The sequence below is a fragment of the Talaromyces stipitatus genome, genomic scaffold, assembly GCF_000003125.1.
Source record: "Talaromyces stipitatus ATCC 10500 scf_1105507295555 genomic scaffold, whole genome shotgun sequence".
Lineage (NCBI taxonomy): Eukaryota > Fungi > Ascomycota > Eurotiomycetes > Eurotiales > Trichocomaceae > Talaromyces > Talaromyces stipitatus.
Window position 1 is genome coordinate 220,066 of NW_002990116.1, and position 19,946 is coordinate 240,011.

The following is a 19,946-nucleotide window of genomic DNA, read 5'->3' on the forward strand; positions in this document are numbered from 1 at the left end:
CAGAGTGAATCGGGAAAGTATAGCGATTGCTCTACGTAGTCGGCACCTTTATGACAGAATACGTTTCAATACTATTAAATTAGAGATCAAATAGCATATATGGATCAGGCAGATATTAGACATGAGAGGAATCGACAAGCTTGATAAATCTTTAGGTCAGAAAAGAGCATACAAAAAAAAGAATCAGCGGGCTGCTGAGCGGCCGTAGTGAAATATCTAGAATAGAAGGAAAAGCCCGGCACCAGCGAGCCCGGAAAGAAAGTGTTTCGCATTGCCGGTGGCCAATGCTGCGATGCCGGAGGAAGTGGAAGTTGATTTTGAAGAGCCCCCTGAACTCGCACTAGCAGTGGTGGTCACTCCAGTGGCACTCACCACTCCCGTAGTCGCCGTCTCAACTCCATTCCCTGTAGCAGTCGAGACAGCGGAAGGAACAATCGTTGCCCCTGGCACTGCATTGGCGCCTGTCCCAATCTCCAGGATATCATCTTTTCCGGGGTTGAAGTTAGTATTGGCGAGGGAGATTTCGTTGTTCTCGAGGTCATAGACGACGTATGCACTGCGGAGGAAAGTGTCTCCAAGGAGATTTACACCAGCTTTACCGGGAGCAATACCAAGCAAACAACTATTCTTGGGCCAGTCCGAAAAGGCCTCGTATAATACCAGTTGACTGAGACCGACATTAATCTTCGCTCCGGAAAGACTGAATGTTACGTTATAGTTGGTGGTCATCAAATCACAGTTCACGTAAGCGACCCCATCCTTGTCGGAGAATGTCGCATTCAGAGACTTGTAGATTTCGGAAACAAGAGCGTCTGGTAACAAGATAAAAGGTGAGCCTGTATCTAGCGAAACTGCTAGTGGTAGATTCGTCGTAGAGCTAGTGGACTTGTCCCCGGTTTGTACAATGACTTCAGTCAAGGCGAGCGCGAGTGAATAGTAATTGTTATAGACAGGAACAACTGGGAGAGTTTGCAGTTCACCAATGTACTTGGCCTTGTTGACTCCTCCGAATAGTAGAATACCAGTGTCTGCATCCGTGCCGTCCATCCAGAGACTGTAGGCGGTGGATTTGGTGATGCCGTTCGCAGTCAAGGCATAAGGCAGGTTGTTGTATGTTTTGTTTTGTCCAGCTGCGTATGTGGAGATGTTGTATCCGACACCAGCAATACCGACTATTTTGATCACATCATAAATTAGTACGACTGCTAACAATCACTTCTCTACATGAATGTCACGCAAAGCAAGGCGTCCATTTAATACGAGCTGAATGTGAGCTCACCGTCAGAGGAAGTTTCATTGACAACGACAAACTGGAAGTCTTTCACAGTCGCATCCCCCAAACCGAGAGTATCCGTGGCATAGGTACCAAGAGCCGTAGTGCCATAGGCGTACGTCGCATTATATCCAAGACCTAGTGACTTGAAAGAAGATGAAGAGCTAGAGTCGTAAACACCTCCTTGCTTGCCTGATCCGGGAGCCGCAACGACCCATAAGTCACTACTACCTGTATCTAGAGAGAGTGTGAAATTCTGGGGAGGTGTTCCCAATGTCAAGTTAAACCAATAGCTTGAATTTTGCTATATATTTGTTAGAGCTGAACCACGTCGCACAATTGGTTGATTTTCGCTGCTGCATGCAAATTCTCATACTTACCATGTTCATAATAGAGACGTCCAGTGGAGAAGTGCTTCTTTTGTCCAAGGTCCCTGCCGACTGTCTGCGTATTATCGGGGCCTCCAGGACTGCTGGCGCATCTCGTCTATAAAGAGACAGTGCATTGCCAACTGACACCGTCGTTAGGACGATGAACGGCAACGAAACTGTCACACGCATTGTGATGAGGGATTGATATTGATTCCCGAAAAAAAAAAAGTGTGTGCGGTAAACAAGGATATTGTATTGAGATCAATTTTTCCGAGGTAGCTGTACACTGGTCACCACATCCAAGTTGTCTGGATTTTCGTCTTGTGGAGATTTCTGTGCCCTGGTCTTTGACCCATCTTTAAGCCGCCGGGTGATGTGGCGAAATGGACACGCATGTCAACGTTAAGTCGGGGACTATTACTTTGTGGCGTTCGTCCATGGCAGTCTCTGTCACTGATAAAACCAGGAACTCTGCACAATTGAGCTACGTATGTTTATAATATATGCAAGCCTAGGCAGCGCTGCTTCTAAGGTCCATCTGCTTAACTTGATCTGGTTAGTAGTTGATGCTAAGCCCATGCAAATGACTTTACGCGCCGGTCAAAGTAAGTGAGCTCCAATCCTTCCCCGGTTTCGATGATTTATAATCGTGGTTGCATTGAATGATATTTTTGTGGATTCGTTGGCCAAGCCTCACGAGTCATGACCGGTTATCCTTCCGCTTGATCCGTTCGGTAAAATCCCTCAATGCGTACTCCGTACCCCTATTCCACTCACGTCCTAGTTTTCATTTGACATTATATGCCTACAGAACTACTCCGTATACCATAATGACCATAATAATGTCCGGCTTCGTCTTTGGCATGACCCATTTAAATTGGTCACACTAATATCTTGTTGTTGCTCTGCATGTCGGACCTACTTTACTAGGTCCCCCGCACGTCAGCACCAATTATTTAGTTCTCACTCAAAAGAATGAAACCCCTCGAGGTTGCGGATCAGGTTAAGAGTAACGGAAGCACAGCACTAGTTATCATACAGTGGGTCGATTGAGTCGGGCGTAAATTAATTCTAGGAGGTCGTATTTAGATTGCCTTCAAAATCCTTCTGAAGATGAACTGTATGTATCTTGATCCTTTTTGCGATCCAATGTCCATATTCGAGCGACGTTTCTGTTGGCAAATTCATTGATAATATGTTCTGTCCATCAATTGTCGTCGAATACCGAATATGTCTCTTCGAAAACGGGCGAAGATGGCGACAAGTTGACCCCCTCAAATGTCTTTTTAAGTATAAAAACCTGCGGCTCGCTGGTTATGTTTTACAGTGGTTGAATTGATTTCCTCTCACGGCATATCAATCAGCCTACAAAGACGAGGGGATTTCCAACGGTATGATCGAAAAACAAAGTGTGATTGCCGCCTGTTTTAATCTCAGGTAGATCTATCAGCCCCTGCAGGAATACAGACATTCCAGACTTATAACTACATGAGATCAGACGTCTTTAAAAATAAAATGCAATTACTTTGCCCATGTAAAAATCATTCCCCCAAGCATACTTCTTATCAAGCTGAAGCGGATACTACTGCAATGGCAACAAACGCGTTCAAAACGTATAGAATCGCCACTATACCAGGAGATGGCATCGGTCCAGTTAGTAGCAACAGGTTATGACTGGCAGTCTATCTTGAAATTACTAATATATCTGTTCCGCCTATAGGAAATGGTGAATGTTTCTATCGATGTCCTTGAGTCTTTGCAAGAGATCTCGGCACATTCAAGCTCGATTTTACCGAGCTCGATTGGAGTACGGCACGATATAAAAAGACGGGAAAGTATATGCCAGACGATGGGTTGAATGTTCTGAAAACATTTGATGCTGGTATATTCGGTGCAGTTGGTGCGCCAGGTATGGACTCCCATTCTTGATCATTTTGCTTCCAGGTTTCTGGGCGCTCATCCATAATACTCCCTGACGTGTTTCCGCGTAGAGGCCCCTGACCTTATCTCCCTATGGAATCTGCTCTTAGCCATCCGTGGACCAATGCAATTATACGCTAATGTGAGACCCGTGAAAAACTCTCCAAAATTACCTTCACTGCTTAGAGGGGTCGAGGACGGTGACATTGACTGGTTACTCGTCCGCGAGAACAGCGAAGGAGAATGTCGCGGTCAAGGCGGACGGACTCATCGCGGAACACCATGGGAGGCAGCAACTGAAGTATCTATTTTCACCTGAGTGGGAATTGAGCGTATTATGCGTTTTGCTTTTGATACTGCCCGCAGCCACCCTCGCAAACTACTTACTGTGGTTACAAAGAGTAATGCCATGCTCAACGGCATGGTACTCTGGGATGAAGTTGCTGCTGAAGTAGCTCGGGAATATCCGGACGTCAAATGGGACAAAATGCTAGTTGATGCTATGACAGTCCGGATGGCTGCTAATCCTGAGTCTTTGGATACAATCGTGGGCACAAATCTACATATTGACATCCTGTCTGACCTTGCTGCTGCACTAGCTGGTTCTATTGGCATTGCTGCTTCTAGCAATCTCGACCCTACGCGTAAAAACCCATCACTATTCGAGCCGGTTCATGGTAGTGCCTTTGATATTACTGGGAAGGGGATTGCCAACCCTGTGGCTACCTTATGGTCCGCCTCAAAGATGCTGGATTAGCTTGGAGAGAAGGACGTGGCAAGAGGTTTATTTCAAGCAGTCCAGGATACATGCAGCCAAGGGATTTGTACGCCTGATTTGGGTGGGAAGGTCAATACGATTGAGTTTAGATAAGAGGTTGTTGAAACCATCAAACAGTCACTGCGTTAGCCCAGCTATACCGTTGATGGACGTATTAGAAGATATATTGCAATTACCGTGAATCTATTCCCTACGTAAATAAAATTATGCATGTTCAAAAACAAATTTGACCTAAAGTTGAAACTCGTCCTAATTGCATTATTCCCTCTTCATTGTCTGATCATATACGAAATAAAGTTATGAAATGATCGATGTAAAGGCACCTTAATTCGGCTGCGTAATGCCTCTCATACCCTATATGATAGAATAACGTACACTCTATAGGCGTAGCTATCAGCGGTGTACGAATTTGACAAAGTCATTAACAATTGTACTATCCGTTAGGAGGTGTGCTTACTTGTTTGCTTCACCTGAATCCTATATGACCGAGACTTCAGAATTGCAATGTCGGCGTGTCTCCTCCTCGGAGCCCCAACTCTTGTGTTTCCTTGTACTAGGAGCAGAGAAATGACCATCTGGTCAGAGTTATTTGGCTATCAAACACTTCTCAATACTACCTAGGTAATAACTATTATTTCAGATTTGATCATGCCTATGATTATTTCAATGTCTTTTAAATTCATGTGGGCGTATGGGGCTACAATAGGTATTACTACCTTTAACATCCTTCTGATGTCTAAGTGGGAAATTATATGAGGCATTTCCGGACCCTGGAACGCTGCACAGAATCCAACGGCTTGTCTACTAATACTGTCAGAATTTCACCGGAGACCATAACTTAGGCCCAATTCACAATGGATGGGTTCCCGAATCTAGAGACGGAGCATGTACACAATCCCTATCCCATGCTGGAGTGTTATATGAATCTAATATGGGCGTAAACATATGATGGGAAAACTGTCTGCATAGATTAATATGCCTGGATCATTTGGTTTTGTGGAAATGTCAACCTTGAAACTTAACCTGACTATATGGGAATGCACTTACCTAACTGGGTATTGGGCACAAGGCAGTATTCAGTGTAATGGCTTTCCTTGACTGCTTGGACCCTAACTTTGAGAAAGTTCTCTAGGGTACTAGGTTTATACTAGATCATGATCGTATACTTTGGCTCTTCATTAGAGCTTTCTGATTGTCCCAATTTAGTCGATCCAACTAGGTCATAGATTCCAATGTACTCCGTTGACTTGTTTCTTAGGCAGTATGAGGTATGATGAGGTTTAGCAGTGCTCTATTACCAAATAGCTAAACCACGATAACATGGAATACACCTCGAAATGTGCAGTTAGTAGGCTGGGCAAGATTACATGTGAGCTTGAGCATTAGATGTGAGTATGAATGTAGGAATTGGAACTCTTTCTTCATTTCGGAAGTTATGCCCTAGTTGAGTTGATATGATTATCTGTGTACTGATACTTCATAACTATTTCACTTCAATTCGTAGTGTGTTCTTGAGAGCTGATAGCGAGGAATTCTCTGTATTACTTGCTAGCTAATGTGTGTGTGAGGATCATGATGGGAAGAAGGATATCCTCGCTAGCACGCGAGGGTATATCCTTCTCCCAACCGCGCTAACTACATGCGGAAAGCGGCGCTGGAGACAAAGGGAGGAACTTCCCATCATATGTGTTACCACACATAGATCTATAAATGCATTTCTCAGTGTTAACGTTGTAGATGAGAAACCGTCAACTTAGAAGAATATATTGCTCATCATGCAACCATCGTCTCTAGAAATATGGTATAATAGATAATCTTTCCACTTGCTCTAGTTGTCATCAACTCTCGCAGCGCAATCTTCCTCTAATCAAGATCTTACTTTAATATTGTCGGTTTATCTACGTCTAGGTCGCTAGCACTAGTCACGTAGAACAGCTATTCCGACGAGCTGACGAGCCTGATCAATATGGTATAGAATTCCTGATATTGATGACTGCCCCCCAAGAGTAAGGGGGGTGTGTGTGTGTGTGTGTGTATATTTAACGGCCATGGTTCGTGACTTGCACGCTTCCCACCGATCCCTACTGGGACATAGGCCGCCGAGGGGTAAGCCTCGGGCTTCAGGTCCTATCAGATTTATATACAAATAAGAGACTCTTTGGCGCATTTCCATAGCTGCCGTGGTCTTAAAGGGAGATCCACTTCCTAGTGGGTTTTAGGTATTTATTAGCTGCAATGGTCTACCTACGCTCCATGACCCATCATTCTACCACCATCATACTTAAGCAGTGAGTTTGAAAAGAAAAAGGGAAGAAGGAAAGAAGAAAAGAAAGAAAGAAAAAGAACAAAGGAAAAGAGAGATATAAGGGGAAAGTAGGGCTGACTTAGCTAGGTGCTAAGGAGAGGTTGGCGAGGACAGATATCCTCAAAGAAACGGGTCTCTGCTAGCCATGAGGCTAGTTTTCGTGTTCCTTTCACAGTACCTAAAAGGAAAGAGATAACTTCAGAAGGGGGTCCAGGTGGACGAGGGGCTTATCTCTTAGCTATATAGCAGAAGAAGAAATGTAGAGGTGCTTTTTATGCTCTACACTGACAAAGAAGATAAGCGTCATCATGATTAAAGCGCTTATAGTAATCCGCAAAGTCTCCATAACCAGTACGGGCCGCTATGATACAGTCAAGGTCAAGTCGGTTAAGTTGAAGCTCTCTAGGGCGTTTAGGAGATGTAGTTATTTCTAGATCTTGGTATGTCTGTGGTGCTATAGTCTGCCACCGTGTCTGAGCAGCAGAAAGAGATTGAGTCTTGGCGTATCTCTTTAGCGAGGCATATGAGGACTTGTATGGAGAGGGGGGGATAGAGATAGCTCCTTCCTTGGCAGCGAGATCAGCTACTTTATTCTCAGAGATTTTAGTGTGTCCAGGGACCCATCGGATTTGGATTGATCCACTTTTGGTGTGTGGAAGCCTTTCGCGTAGTAGCCAGGCGGCTGCAAGGGTGTGAAAGGATTCAAAGACCTCTTGAGAGGATCCTGTAGAGGGGGATAGGAGGTGCATAATAACTTCCAGGTTGTCAAGACAGATCCATAGGTTGGTAGCAAATTGAGCTGTTGGGTATGCTATTGCTGCTTGAGCATCAGCTAGAGCAGCTTCTACTTCTATGTTAAAGACCTCTTTCCCATGTCTGTATGAGAGTGAGGAGCGGAGAAACTGATAGTGTGCTTGAATTCCAATATAGCCACCCCCTGCACGTCCGTCTATTAGCCTAGATCCATCTGAAAAGATTACAATATCCAAGCTAGGGATGGTGCGTTGAAAAGCCGTGAAATTAGCCGCTGCCTGTTCCTTAATGCGTCCCATGGGAGCTCCTATTTGGGCTAGGGCACTCTTGCGTAACTCACAAGGGTACTAGGGAGCATGTTGTAGAGGGTTTATTTATTCAGAGTTGGGGAGCGCCAGCACTTGGCGGGCAAATCGACTGGTTTGTTGGCTGTCTCTGGCTATCTGTTCTGCGCGTCTTCGGAGTGGGTGGTATGGATTAAGACGCCGTAGGCGGACCAATATTTGGAGAGCTATTTAATCTAGTTCAATTTCTAGCAGAGAGAATCCAGACTCTTGGTATAGAACAGATATTAGGGTTATGCAGAAAACTGGAAGGACTGCTCTTGCGCCTGCTAGTATTACTTTGGTTAGTTTCTCAAGATGTTCTCCAACTCGATTTGAGATTTAGGAAGGTCCAGGGCGAGTATGTCCTGGCCACCAGGTTTCTGCGCCATAGTATGCTTTATAGAGTACACAGGCTGATACAGCCTGCTATAGTAAATGAGGTTTGACTCTACAGATAGTATTCCCTAGAGAGCGAAGGGCATTAGCTATAGTGAGGGCTTTAGATGCTGTTTTACCAATGTACCATTTAAATATTAGCTTTTTATTAAAGAGGATTCCTAGCCAGCGTAGATATAGCCATTTAGTATTTTCTAAGATTATGATAGATCTAGCTTTTACTGAAGGTGTATAGATTGGGTCCTGGTCTGCTTTATGTCAGGAGAAGTGAAGAAGCTTGTATTTATCTGGTGCAAATGTAATGCCCTCTGCAGCGCCCTAGTTTAGAGCTTCTTGTAGTGAGTCTGATAATGCTTCGCAGTTAGTAGCAAGAGATGTTGAGATTGCCAGGTTAGCTGCATCGTCTGCGTAACCAAATCTGTTCCTTGGGTTTCCTAGACAGAATAGGGGCGCTATGTAGAGTATGAAAAGAATGCTAGATACTGGGGATCCTTGTGGAAGACCGCAGGCAATGTCTGTTGAGGGGTCAATCTCTCCATTGAGTCGGATCTGGACTGATCGCCCAGTAGCAAAGGAGGCAATCCAGAGAATAAGATTAGTGGGCCAGCCCTGCTCACGTAATCTGCGGATGAGTCTGCCGGGAAGCACGGCATCAAAAGCGCTCTTGACATCTAGGGTAAGGAGTGAGGCAGTCATGCCTTGATTTAGTGCTTGTTCAACATCATATGTTAGGCATGTGGTTAGATCATTTGCAGATCTTAGTGGGAGAGCCCTAAACTGTTGCCTTGCTAATACTTTATAGTGTATAGAGATCCATGCCATATTCCATGCCACCAAGCGCTCAAGTCCTTTGCCAAGAACTGATAGGAGAGCAATCGGTCTATATGATCTAGGTAAGGACCAATCAGTCTTTTTTAGTTTCTAGATAATTGCTAAGATTGCATGTCGAAAGCATTTCAGGTGATAACCAATCTTTAGGCACCCTTGATATAACATTAGTACCTTGTCCTTAATTAGAGGCCATACCACTTTAAGTATGCAGGTTGGGATTTCGTCTGAGCCAGGGGCTGTGTTTCCTGCCTGAAGTACTGACTCCTCCACCTGTGCCATTGTTATATCTGGGAAGTAGAGACTAGTGGTAGGGACTGCTGGGGAGTCCAGAGGTATGTCTCCTGCCTCAGCCAAGTTTTAAAGAAGATTACGGACTAGTACGTCTCGTTTCTCATGTATAGTAACTGCTGGGAAGCTATTGGGTCTCAGTAGATCCTTCAGTGGAGGGCTTCAGAAGGTGCCTATAGACTTATGCTATTTACTCATATCGAAGATATCCTTCATTTGTGTTGCCGTAGAGAGCTTATCTCGCCAAAATTGTCGTTGAGACCATCTTGTTATTCTGCGGAAGTCTGTCTTTGAGCAGAGGCCTAAGCAGTAATTGTGTAAAGCTTTCTTGTAGTCTTCATTCCACCATGGTTATTCTATGCCTTGTGTCATAGTCCTCTTAGCAGAGCCTCTATATGCTCCTTGAATTGCAGATGTCAGTTTTTTAGCAAGGGCATCAAGATCTTCTTCTGTTGCGGCTGAGCTCTCAGTGCCAGCGAGATTAGAGGCGAGGAGCGAGAGGAAGGAGGTGTGGTCTAGTGTGTCAAATCTCAGTTTCTGAGCTGTTTCCTTGTATCTCTAATCCCATAGAACAGTGGTAATTAGTGGTTGATGATCAGAGGTAGTATCTAAGTGGCTCGCTATGCTAGCTTTGGCTCCTGCGAGTGCCAGAGGGCTTAAGGCGAAACTAAGGTCTAACACGTTACCCCTTTCATGTATGGGACAGTCTATGTCGGAAATGAGTACTAGACCCTGGAGATCCAGCCAGTTGATAAACGGCTCTGCAAAAGTTGTAGGGCTGCGTTATAGCGAGGGTTGCCATCTGTTGTGTAGTAGGTTGAGATCACCTGTAAGTATCGTTATTTGAGGGAAATACACCTCTGGCAAGATTGTGAGAGCTTTTGTGGCTTCACCTGCTCTGCTGCAGCCTGCTGGGGCATTATAGATGTTAACTATCAGAGTGGACTTTCCTGTGGGTGAAAAAATCTAAAGGAATAGGAGATCTGAGGCTTCTTTAGTGTCAGTTGTAAAGAGGCGTAGCTGGGAGGTCCGGATGCCTTTCTTCTTTTAGATATAGGTGAGGACTTGTGTTCGGCCACTTATTGCCTAGCTATCAGTTGGGGAGAAGCATTCATATGATGGATGTTTTTTAGTAATCTATTAGCTAAGGTCTTTGAATGTATATAGTTCTTGGATTAGGATAATATTAATGTTGCTAGTGTATGCTAATGTGAGGGCTATTTCATGTGCGTCTGGCGCGTGCCCTACATTTAACTGTAGGATTTTGAGAGGCGCCTTTTAAGTTAGATAGTGATAGATCATAGCTCCTGTTCAAGAAGAGAGGCAAACTAATTTTGTGGTTGAGGGGTTGTAAAATAAACTGCACGAGCTATAATGGGAGGATCTTTAGTTAGGGCGCGAGGTGGGGGGGTTACTGAACGGAAAGGAGAGATAATCTCATAGATTGAAGGCTGTGATGGCATCTTATCTAATGCTATAGGTGTTTCTTGTGTGCCTATGGAGAGCTAAGAGCTACATCCTCCTTCAGTTCGAGCTTTTGCAAGGTTTATGGTGTAGGATTTGCGGATCTCTGTTTGTTAAGCTTTAGTATGTTTAGTATTGCCTTTAGGGCGTAGAAGGCATTCTGTAAAATTAGCTAGATGTAGTCCATAGCAGTATATGCATCTAGGAGGGCATTAATGAGGCTCTAGGGCTATGCAGCGGTTGACATAGCCCTCTTCAGTATGCTCTGAGGAGCTGCATAGTCGGCATCGAGAGGGGCGTGCACAGGATCGTGCATTATGCCATTTCTAGTATTGTGTGCATTAAATAACTGTTGTTTTCTTAGAGAGATGACGAGCATTAGTGATAGTGCTAAAAAGATGTAGCTGGATAGGCAGTAGTAATTTCGTGCCTTCTAGGAAGTTGACAAACCAGCTTGAGGAGAGAGTATCAGGGTTGGCAGCGCTCGTAGTGGTCTCGCTAATAGATATAGGCTTGAGCCCTGTAGTTTTGCTAATTTCTAAGGATAGTAGTGTAGGATTGACAGGGATTAGAGAGTATTGACCATCTAAGATTTAGCTAATTTTCCTTGGCATGTTGGTGACTCGGTATAAGACCCATTGGGAGCTGCATTCTATCTAGCAGTTAATAAAGAATGCAGAGATCGTCTCTTTTTGGGCCTCAAGGGCTAGGAGGGCTTCTGGAGATGAGGGACATAGTGCAAAGCCAGTCTTTATAGCTTGGACTTCTTTTAGTGCTGCACTATTTAAGTTTAGTTGAGATTGTAGGCTAGAGTAGATAGCGTAGGCTTCCATTTTTCTGGCTGCATGGTCAGCTGGGAGGCGTACGAAGAGCCAGATGTTAGGAAGGGGTTGTTTCACCAGAAGCATAGGCTTTTTAATAGAGGCTTTAGAGTGAGTAGTGGGAGTTAATTTGACCGGGGCATATTAGGTAATAGTCGCATAAGTTGACTGGTTAAGGCCTGAGGGGGGACGTGAGGGAGGGGGTGAAGGGGGTAAGGGATTTAGGATGGGGGAAGAGGAAGGAGAAGGAGACAGGGCAGGTAGAATGGAGATCGTCAAGATACCGCTGATATAAGTGTTGAAATGTTGTTGAGCTACCAAGGTGAGGTCATCGCTTAGAGTGGTGAGGGCTCTCAGTAGGTGAGGAGCAAGGCCGGTGGTTTAGCTGCGGTGTTTATCAAGGAATACAGCTATGGGGCTGAAGATCTTCTGTCCCTCAGAAGCTCTTGTTGTGGCTGTAGACGTGGATTCCAGAAAGGCTGTCTGTAGAGGGCCGTCTGTACCAGGGCCTTTACGCGCCATGGTGTTGCCGGGCGCGTTGGGACGCGTCAAAGGCTGCACTCCTGGGAGCTAGGTGGTAGAGAGGGTTGAGGATTGTGAGCCTCCGACTGTTTGATATAAATAATTATAAGGAAGTCGCTGTCAGCGTGCTACACCCGTGGATCTCCCTCCGGCGCGGATCAACTATGCTCCGAGAGTCATGTGACCTCCGTAAAGGGGTCAGCGCAGCTGTAGTTAGCTTAGATAACCAATAACAACAACCAGCACATTAACAGTCGCCTATCAACTCCTATCCAAGAGTAAGGGGGACGGGGAGTAGCTAACTACATATATACGCGGCACGCACGTGCCGCGTTCGACTAACTGATATTCAGTGCCGAAACGCGCTAGGTTTGATATTCACGTTCCGACAAATATCAACTGCTATCTTGATAATCTGCCGCGTCAAATATTACTCAATCAATATGATCTCATTTGCTACTATCCCCGCTGCTTTCTTTGCTATCCTGTGTGACGGCGTGCATTCTCTATCCTAAGAGGTAACTAGTCCAACAAAAACTAAGCATAAGGAAAAAAAGGAAAAGAGCACGCCCAGCCGCGGGCAGAGATCTCTTTTGTATGTGCGTACGGCTCTCATCGGAGCCTAATCGGGAAATTGTGAAGACAAAGAGATATCCCGATTTGGAACTCCCTAGAGCTTAGGGCTCCGACGAGGAGCCAACGCGATACAGCTGCCAGGCTCGTCACATCCTGCGCGGGTCTCAGCAGGTTCGAGCACAGCAGGTCTGCTTTGTTGGCTCATACAAGTGCGGCTCGACTCTCCTAGCAACACCTTACAGTACATACGGCAAAAGGAGACCGGATATCAATTTATTTTTCTGGGTTCCGATCGTTGTTTTTGCAGAGAATAGATAAATGTAACTGTCGGAACGTGAATATCAAACCCTACGCGTTTCGGCACCGGATTAGTTAGTCTGACGTGGCACGTGCGTGCCGCGTATATCTAGCTAGCTATCCCCCGTCCTAGTCACAATATTAGGAATCAAGATAGCTTCATATTGCCAGGCTCATTAGGCCGCTTCGTGCTCGTGCCTTGCTACCGTCTATGCTTCGTGATACGGACCGTAGCTAAACCAACAATAACTTCGCGAAAGGGATAATGGGACGGCATGTTGGAGGTACAACAACAGTCGCCGTTGCAGTCACGATTGCCGTTGATGTGTTTGTACCGGGATTCTGACTGCATTGGTCGTCGACAGTAACGTTGTAAGTCGATTGACGCCCATTAACACAATATGTGTTTGCTATAATGCCTCCTTGACTATCATTGCATCGGTACAGTACTTGATAGACTGGAACTATCCCAGGTGGTGGGATAACCCCAGACTGGTTCACCACTGCAGAGAGCTCATTAAAGGTGTAGCATAACTCGATTAGCTATCAAGCCAGTTCTTCTTTTCGTTGATCTTTCTCGTACCATTCAACTCAGCTAGAATATAACCACACTGGTAGGTTTGATAATAGCATGGTGTGGCGAATCCACAAACGAAGGCATAAATCACAAAGGTTATAGCGAGTGATAGGATCATTTTTGAACAATTTAAGGTGTTTAAAGTGAACTTTCTTTAACTGAAAAGACTAGTTAAGGCACTAAAAATGGACCTTGGGAGCGACAGCAACAGTAGAGACCAGTGTCAATGTGACATGAAGGATAGCCCTAGAGGTACGTGGAATTGGATATTTATATTCTATCTCGGTATATCTAGACACATTTATCTCGCTCATTATACAGCCAACGCTGGGATGAACCCAGGAATCGAACCATCCATCTATCAACATGGGTACGAGGCAATAAAATCGGCCCGGGGTGAGTGAGTACCCCTCATGTAGAGTATAATTGATTTGTACAACCATCGCACCTGTTGAGTAGCATTTCAAGACAATCCACGCCACTTCTTATACATGTACATTTAACTTCGCTTCGCAGGAGATGTGTTGCTATAGCATTGCTTGGTAAATTGATGTGATCCCCTACTCCCTCCTCACGTGGCATGGCTTTAATTCGCTCATTTTGTCAGATAATCTGGATTACAAACGAGGCAGAGAGACTTGATGTTCGATCTTACAGGTCTAAAAAGGCACCTTAGGTCATATATCTGGGAACCGAGATTTCAGCCCAATGTTTACCCCTTATGATAGCTCACAAATCACCCCGCCAAAGATGTTTATAAAAGCCCAGCTTTGAAACTTGATGAACAGAAAGAACAGAACTCAATACATACAATCTTGCTAGTCACTTCTTTTCTTTGATACTAGTAAAACACTTTTCAGGATTGGCCTGGAATAAACCGACTAATCCGACACATTTGAGACGTAGAACTGAGAACGGTACACGAGTCCTCCTGGGCTATTTTGTGAAGTAATCCACGGAACCTGGCAGAATTGATCCCATGTTGTAGTAAACTTTCGTAATTATTTCCATCTATATACTGTCACTTAGATATACCTAGGTGATGGACAGTGGATACTGGTAGTCGCCACCACCTCGTCTAAATTACTGGAAGTCTCATTAATCGCACAGTGTCTTGATATGTACATGACTGTAATCCAGTACTTCAAGGTCAATCCAATAGACAATATGATTTCACTATCGAGTGGACGTCCAGTAAATGACACGGCATCTAGTTGCGAAGCCACCTTCTGCCCGTATTGGAAATAACTTTGTACACTTGAAGGCATTGGCGCATGTCACCAGAGCTCCGGACTACCTACAACATTCGTCTTGTATCTATAGTGTTACTATCCCGTATGTACTATCCAGTTTTCAACATCCACAAATGCATTGCATGGTCAGTAATAGCTAGGCTTTCACATGTGAGATTACTCTATCCAACTCTTGCAGTGGAAGAGAATCTCTACAAAAGCCTTCAATTATATGTAATCTGAGAGATCATGTTATATGAATACTGAAGGCGCCGAGATATCGTAAGCAATTCTTGAAGCATTCATCGTTCTGTGGGAACATTTCACAAGCAGCAAGCTGAAATCAAGTATTGCCACTACACGCTGTGTATTCATCGAAGTTTTATTTAAGCTAAAGGCATGTGATAGCTAGTCTAATTGATTCTGCGTATTCTCGGCGTAAACAATCCCTCAACACTCAATAAGACCGTCATGAAATACAGGCACTCGTTGGGCGATATAGTTATTAGGGTTATTCAATCCCGGCGACATTTTGGCACCTAAAATATCAGGCATCAAAGATAAACGGTGTGGGGTTATCTTATCTCACTCTACTTGTCTCTCTTTAATTGATTTCTCTCTTCAACAAACTACACCATTGCTCCCAATACGCAGCTTAATTTCTAACAATGGGCGAGTATATTGCAAGCCCGGACGGCCCGACAGCCTTCGGCCGTAACATGCTGCGGAAGCACTTCATGATCAACCCGAGATATCGACCACTCAATCACGGTACTTTCTGTCGCTTCTCATTTTGTCTTCTTAAACCTACAGTTCTTTCCCTTTATGTCCCGCGTAAAAAGTCTTGAATATGAATTCTCGGAGCTCGAGGGCTAATGGAGTGTCTGGTATTTACATTTCATAGGCTCCTTCGGCACATTTCCTGTCCAAGTACGCGATGCGCAACGCAAATTGCAAGATGAACAAGAATCCCGGCCCGATGTTTTCTTCGTCATATCGCATGCAGAACACGTTACCGAGTCTCGCAAGGCAATTGCAAATTTAGTTCACGCCCCGGTCGACGAGTGCGTATTTGTGAAAAATGCCTCCACCGGGATTAATACTATTCTCCGAAATCTGGATTTCAAACAGGGCGATGTCATCGTATACTTTGCGACAGTATATAATGCAGTGGAACAGACCTTAGAATCATTGATGGAAACAACCCCGGTGCAAACGCGAAGAGTCAGCTACACTTTTCCGATCACGCACGACGAGATCTTGAAGAAGTTTCTGGCTGTGGTGAAGCAGACGAAAAGTGAGGGGCAGAACGTGCGGGTGGCTATATTTGACACGATTGTATCGGTTCCGGGGGTCAGGTTTCCCTTTGAAAAACTTATCAAGGCATGCACAAAAGAGTCAATTTTGAGTGTTATCGATGGCGCACACGGCGTCGGTCAGATTCCTTTGTATCTTGGGGATCTTAGCCCTGACTTTTTCGTCAGTAACTGTCACAAGTATGTCCCAGTATCCATATCAGTTTAGGACTATATAATTAACATTTATAGATGGCTATACACACCTCGTGGGTGTGCATTGCTTTATGTTCCCAAACGTAATCAGCATCTACTCCGAACATCTTTTCCCACATCTCATGGTTATACGTCACCTGCTGACAGGGGACGTGGGATACACGCAGGAAAATCCGACTTTGAAATATTGTTCGAATTTGTTGCAACTGCGGATGATACTCCCTATATGTGTGTCCCCGCTGCCCTCGACTTTCGAAAACGAGTATGTGGAGGTGAAGCCGCTATATATACATACCTACACACCATTGCTCAAGAAGGTGGAGATGTTGTCGCTCGAATATTGGGAACAGATGTCATGCAAGAACCTGGACTCTCCATTCCTATCGAACAAAGTGATATTCGAAGATGCGCTATGACAAATGTGCGAATGCCACTAGCTTTCAAAGACGATAAGAACGTTAATCGTCATGTACCAGATCCATCATCCTCTCCATTTCCATTGCTCAGTATAAAGGACGCAACGCCAGTAACGGAATGGATGCAAGCCAAACTTATACAGGAGTTTGATACCTTTGCAAAATTCTACCCACATGGAGGATGGTTGTGGCTTCGGCTAAGTGGGCAGATTTATCTTGAAATTGAGGATTTCGAATGGATTGGCCATATTGCGCGTAGCCTCTGTGAACGGGTTGCTTCAGGAGAATGGCTGCACAAGTCGAGGATTTGAGTTCATGACCTTGGGCCAAGTTATACAACCTTATTGAGTCGTACTTATGGTCACGGATACAAACTGTGAAAAACATGTTAATTTATAGGCGCTGGGTCACAAATCATCGATCAGCACTTTCGCGTTAAACTTTTGATAGAGACATTGGTTCCAAATATCTTCCATCCCTCGCAACAAACCCTGATACCAGCATCGGTATTGCTGGGATTGCTTATGTTAATCATACCGGTGCGAATCACTTTCACTAAAATCTCTAGATGGATTTCGTATATTACAGTGACGTGCCCATCTTCGGTAATGGCCTATGTACCGAGGTGATGCAAATCTGGGGCAGAAACAACTCGTGATATTGCCGGCGTCTGATCTAGTCTCACATCTTGCTCTTAGATTCCACGCCTTCTACATTTAAACAGCCATGACATGAAATCTAGAATTTGAAGCTGCAAGAGCAGTTCCTCTTTCGGCCTAGTGTACGAACGTAGGATTCTATTGAGCGCTTTCTTGAAATAGACTAGCGCAGGGTGTAGTCCCATTAGCGCCCGTTACGGATTAGTAATCTAACTGAATTGGGGTTAGTGTACGAAGAGTCGCCCAGGTTCGTATAAAACTATCTCGGTATGCATCCAACTGACACTGCCTTCCTACCTCTCGCATTTCTATTAAGGTAAGTCGAGTGAAGCCTGAATTTCTTACTCAATAGGTAAATTATAATAAGCCCATACTTCGGCTCTTAGCTGCTAATTGACGGCTTGGCAGTCGTTTTTATATCTATGGATGCTCACGGATGTTGTATAGTTACCTAGATAAAAGACAACAATGCTACATTATGCTTTGACGCTGCAGATAACTACTTTCGTCAGTTTCAGATCATTTGGTTTCGGGATCTGATGAACTGGGACTACCGTATGCGATCCCTATGCGATGCGTATTGAATTCTCGAGGGCCTTATGGGGTTGCTTTGCCAATTTGTCAGAGAGACGAGTGGCTCGGTTTCGTTTGTCTTTGAAGCTGTAACTTAACTGCGGGAATTCAATATGCTTTCCGATTGCCATCAGAAGGTTGCAAAGGTCTTATAAACGAATACGAAGCACTACGTGTCTGACAATAGAAACCCTCCAATCACTGAGCACACTTCAAATCCTTCATTGTCATGTGGGCTTTGAAGTGATTAGGAAGGATCGTATTTCAATGCCCAAATATCTCAATTCGAAGCTTACAAGCGAGGGCTTAGTGCTAGTCAGCCACAATCTCTCTGGGACCACACCGAGTATCCCAGTGTCATGGTACCTAGCGCTTAGACGATCCATGTACGAAGCGCTGGCAGTAACCAAATGCCTTTGGGCTTACCCATTAGACTAGGCAGAAATTACTCTTACTCCCCTGTTCTCCTTAATCGAATTGACCATATGTTCCTATAATTGGTCTGCTCGTGTCTGCTCGGGTACTTGACTTCACAGGCGCACTTTGAATCTATCAGGGAAAATACTGCAGCCAGGACATATGTGATTGTTGTGAATTACTACGTCAATCATGACATCCGAAGACAAAATCTTCGATCTTACGGTAGGGCGGACGAGAAGGACAAACCCAATACCAGAAACCTGTTATCAATATGACGGGAGAATGAGATGCTCCTCGCCCATCACGACTTTCTCTCGCGGTACACAAATTTTCGAAATGCCCGTCCACTCCACAGCGTTGCATATGGCGTATCCATCCTTGAGACCTGCTGGAAATAGCCGAAAAGGTCGATCAAATCGGACCGACGCTTTGCCATTTGGCAAGAGATACAGTACGAAATCAATAATTGACACGACCAGAGAAACGGCAGAAATCAATCAATCGGATGATACAGCTGAGACTTCGAAGACAAATGCAACATCACCAAGAAGCAAACGACGTCCGGTATTAGGCGTCGGAAACATTGTCAGTATCAGTCAACCGAACGGTGCAGAGCGATTAGCAATGATTTCCGAAATGACTACATTCCACGACTCCAAGATTGCAATTGTGTGCGCATGGCTCTTTACACGGGATGATATCCATGAAGACCTAATACTGAATGGAGGTTTTTCATTGAATGAGTCTCATCGATATCTACAGTCCAAATGGCCTGTCTTAACTGCCGATAGCAAGTCGATGACAACGACAGCCCGGTCGCAGTGTGATTACATGGTCAGCACACACCGCACCATTGCCGTTTTGGATGCACTAGGTACCATGCTTACAGGAGTCCCGTCACATGTTGCTTCAAGGGTCTGTCGGGATGCGGTCTACCATGCCGACTCGGCGGAAAGAAGTATATCTGATGTTGACGATGATACTTGTCATTGGCTGAAAAAGATTCTTCATTCTTGATTCTGTGTAGCGAATTACGCATTGTATGATGGAGTATGCCATTTCATTTTGGAGTCTTTGTTTGCCTTGAGTGTAGGGATTGAGGACTGGAAACAATAATATCTACTTACCTTGTAATTTGACTCAGCAGTGTTCAATAGTATAGTTGGGAGGCCATTACGAGCATCCATTGTTTGAGATGGAAGTGTTTGATACTTCCTTAGTAGTATCAGGAACACGTAGTAATATGGGCCCAAGACGGTGAACGGTGTCAGATAACCTGGATATCCGGCGAGGCAGAAGATAGGCTATTCGATCAGGTCAACCAGTCACCTCAGGGCTACCTACATTTTAGCAAATAAGAAGCCATCTTCTTATCAGGGCTCAATATAGCCCACAAATCACCCCGCCAAAAAGTGTCTATAAAGACCTGGCATTGAAAGGTTATGTATTCGAAAAGGGGGAGAGAACTCAATACACACAATCTTGCTAGTCGCTTCTTCTTTTCTCATCCCAGTAAATCACTATTCAGGATTGGCCTGGAATAAACCTTAGCCCTAAAACCTACCTCGGTTGTCTCTAAGGAAATCCAAAACCTGAACGCCTACCAAGTAAATTATGCTAATATTTAATTTACTGTG

The 19,946-nt window shown here is 44.7% G+C and overlaps 5 protein-coding genes across 5 annotated transcripts, besides 3 other annotated features; 2 read left to right on the top strand and 3 right to left on the bottom strand.

Moving 5' to 3' along the window:
• Positions 1-129: 129 nt before the first annotated feature.
• TSTA_111900 (yapsin, putative) lies at positions 130-2,102 on the bottom strand. The gene is made up of 3 exons (XM_002481301.1): positions 1,654-2,102; positions 1,280-1,577; positions 130-1,172 (listed from the first exon to the last, which is right to left on the bottom strand). Exons 1-3 carry the CDS (start codon positions 1,831-1,833, stop codon positions 217-219), a joined length of 1,434 nt encoding a protein of 477 aa, XP_002481346.1. The 5' UTR covers positions 1,834-2,102; the 3' UTR covers positions 130-216.
• Positions 2,103-3,234: 1,132 nt separating this feature from the next.
• On the top strand, positions 3,235-4,321 carry TSTA_111910 (3-isopropylmalate dehydrogenase, putative; the record flags this gene model as incomplete). Its single annotated transcript, XM_002481302.1, has 4 exons — positions 3,235-3,297; positions 3,427-3,553; positions 3,636-3,865; positions 3,896-4,321. 4 exons carry the CDS (start codon positions 3,235-3,237, stop codon positions 4,319-4,321), a joined length of 846 nt encoding a protein of 281 aa, XP_002481347.1.
• A 2,036-nt stretch (positions 4,322-6,357) lies between these two features.
• Positions 6,358-6,377: a microsatellite.
• Positions 6,378-6,640: 263 nt separating this feature from the next.
• Positions 6,641-6,701: a sequence feature (GA-rich).
• Positions 6,702-6,919: 218 nt separating this feature from the next.
• TSTA_111920 (uncharacterized protein) lies at positions 6,920-7,758 on the bottom strand (the record flags this gene model as incomplete). Its single annotated transcript, XM_002481303.1, has 2 exons — positions 6,920-7,678; positions 7,741-7,758. 2 exons carry the CDS (start codon positions 7,756-7,758, stop codon positions 6,920-6,922), a joined length of 777 nt encoding a protein of 258 aa, XP_002481348.1.
• Positions 6,929-10,426: a mobile genetic element.
• TSTA_111930 (reverse transcriptase, putative) lies at positions 8,441-9,232 on the bottom strand (the record flags this gene model as incomplete). Its single annotated transcript, XM_002481304.1, has 2 exons — positions 8,441-9,031; positions 9,149-9,232. 2 exons carry the CDS (start codon positions 9,230-9,232, stop codon positions 8,441-8,443), a joined length of 675 nt encoding a protein of 224 aa, XP_002481349.1.
• Positions 10,427-15,398: 4,972 nt separating the features above from the next.
• TSTA_111940 (aminotransferase family protein (LolT), putative) lies at positions 15,399-16,968 on the top strand (the record flags this gene model as incomplete). Its single annotated transcript, XM_002481305.1, has 3 exons — positions 15,399-15,501; positions 15,635-16,226; positions 16,278-16,968. 3 exons carry the CDS (start codon positions 15,399-15,401, stop codon positions 16,966-16,968), a joined length of 1,386 nt encoding a protein of 461 aa, XP_002481350.1.
• Between the last annotated feature and the right edge of the window lie 2,978 nt (positions 16,969-19,946).

Coding starts and splice junctions, on each gene's coding strand:
- TSTA_111900 (XM_002481301.1), bottom strand. CDS start 1,833: ATGCGTGTGACAGTTTCGTTGCCGTTCATCGTCCTAACGACGGTGTCA. Junction 1,578..1,653: donor ACGTCTCTATTATGAACATG/GTAAGTATGAGA, acceptor ACAAATATATAG/CAAAATTCAAGCTATTGGTT. Junction 1,173..1,279: donor CAATGAAACTTCCTCTGACG/GTGAGCTCACAT, acceptor TGATCAAAATAG/TCGGTATTGCTGGTGTCGGA.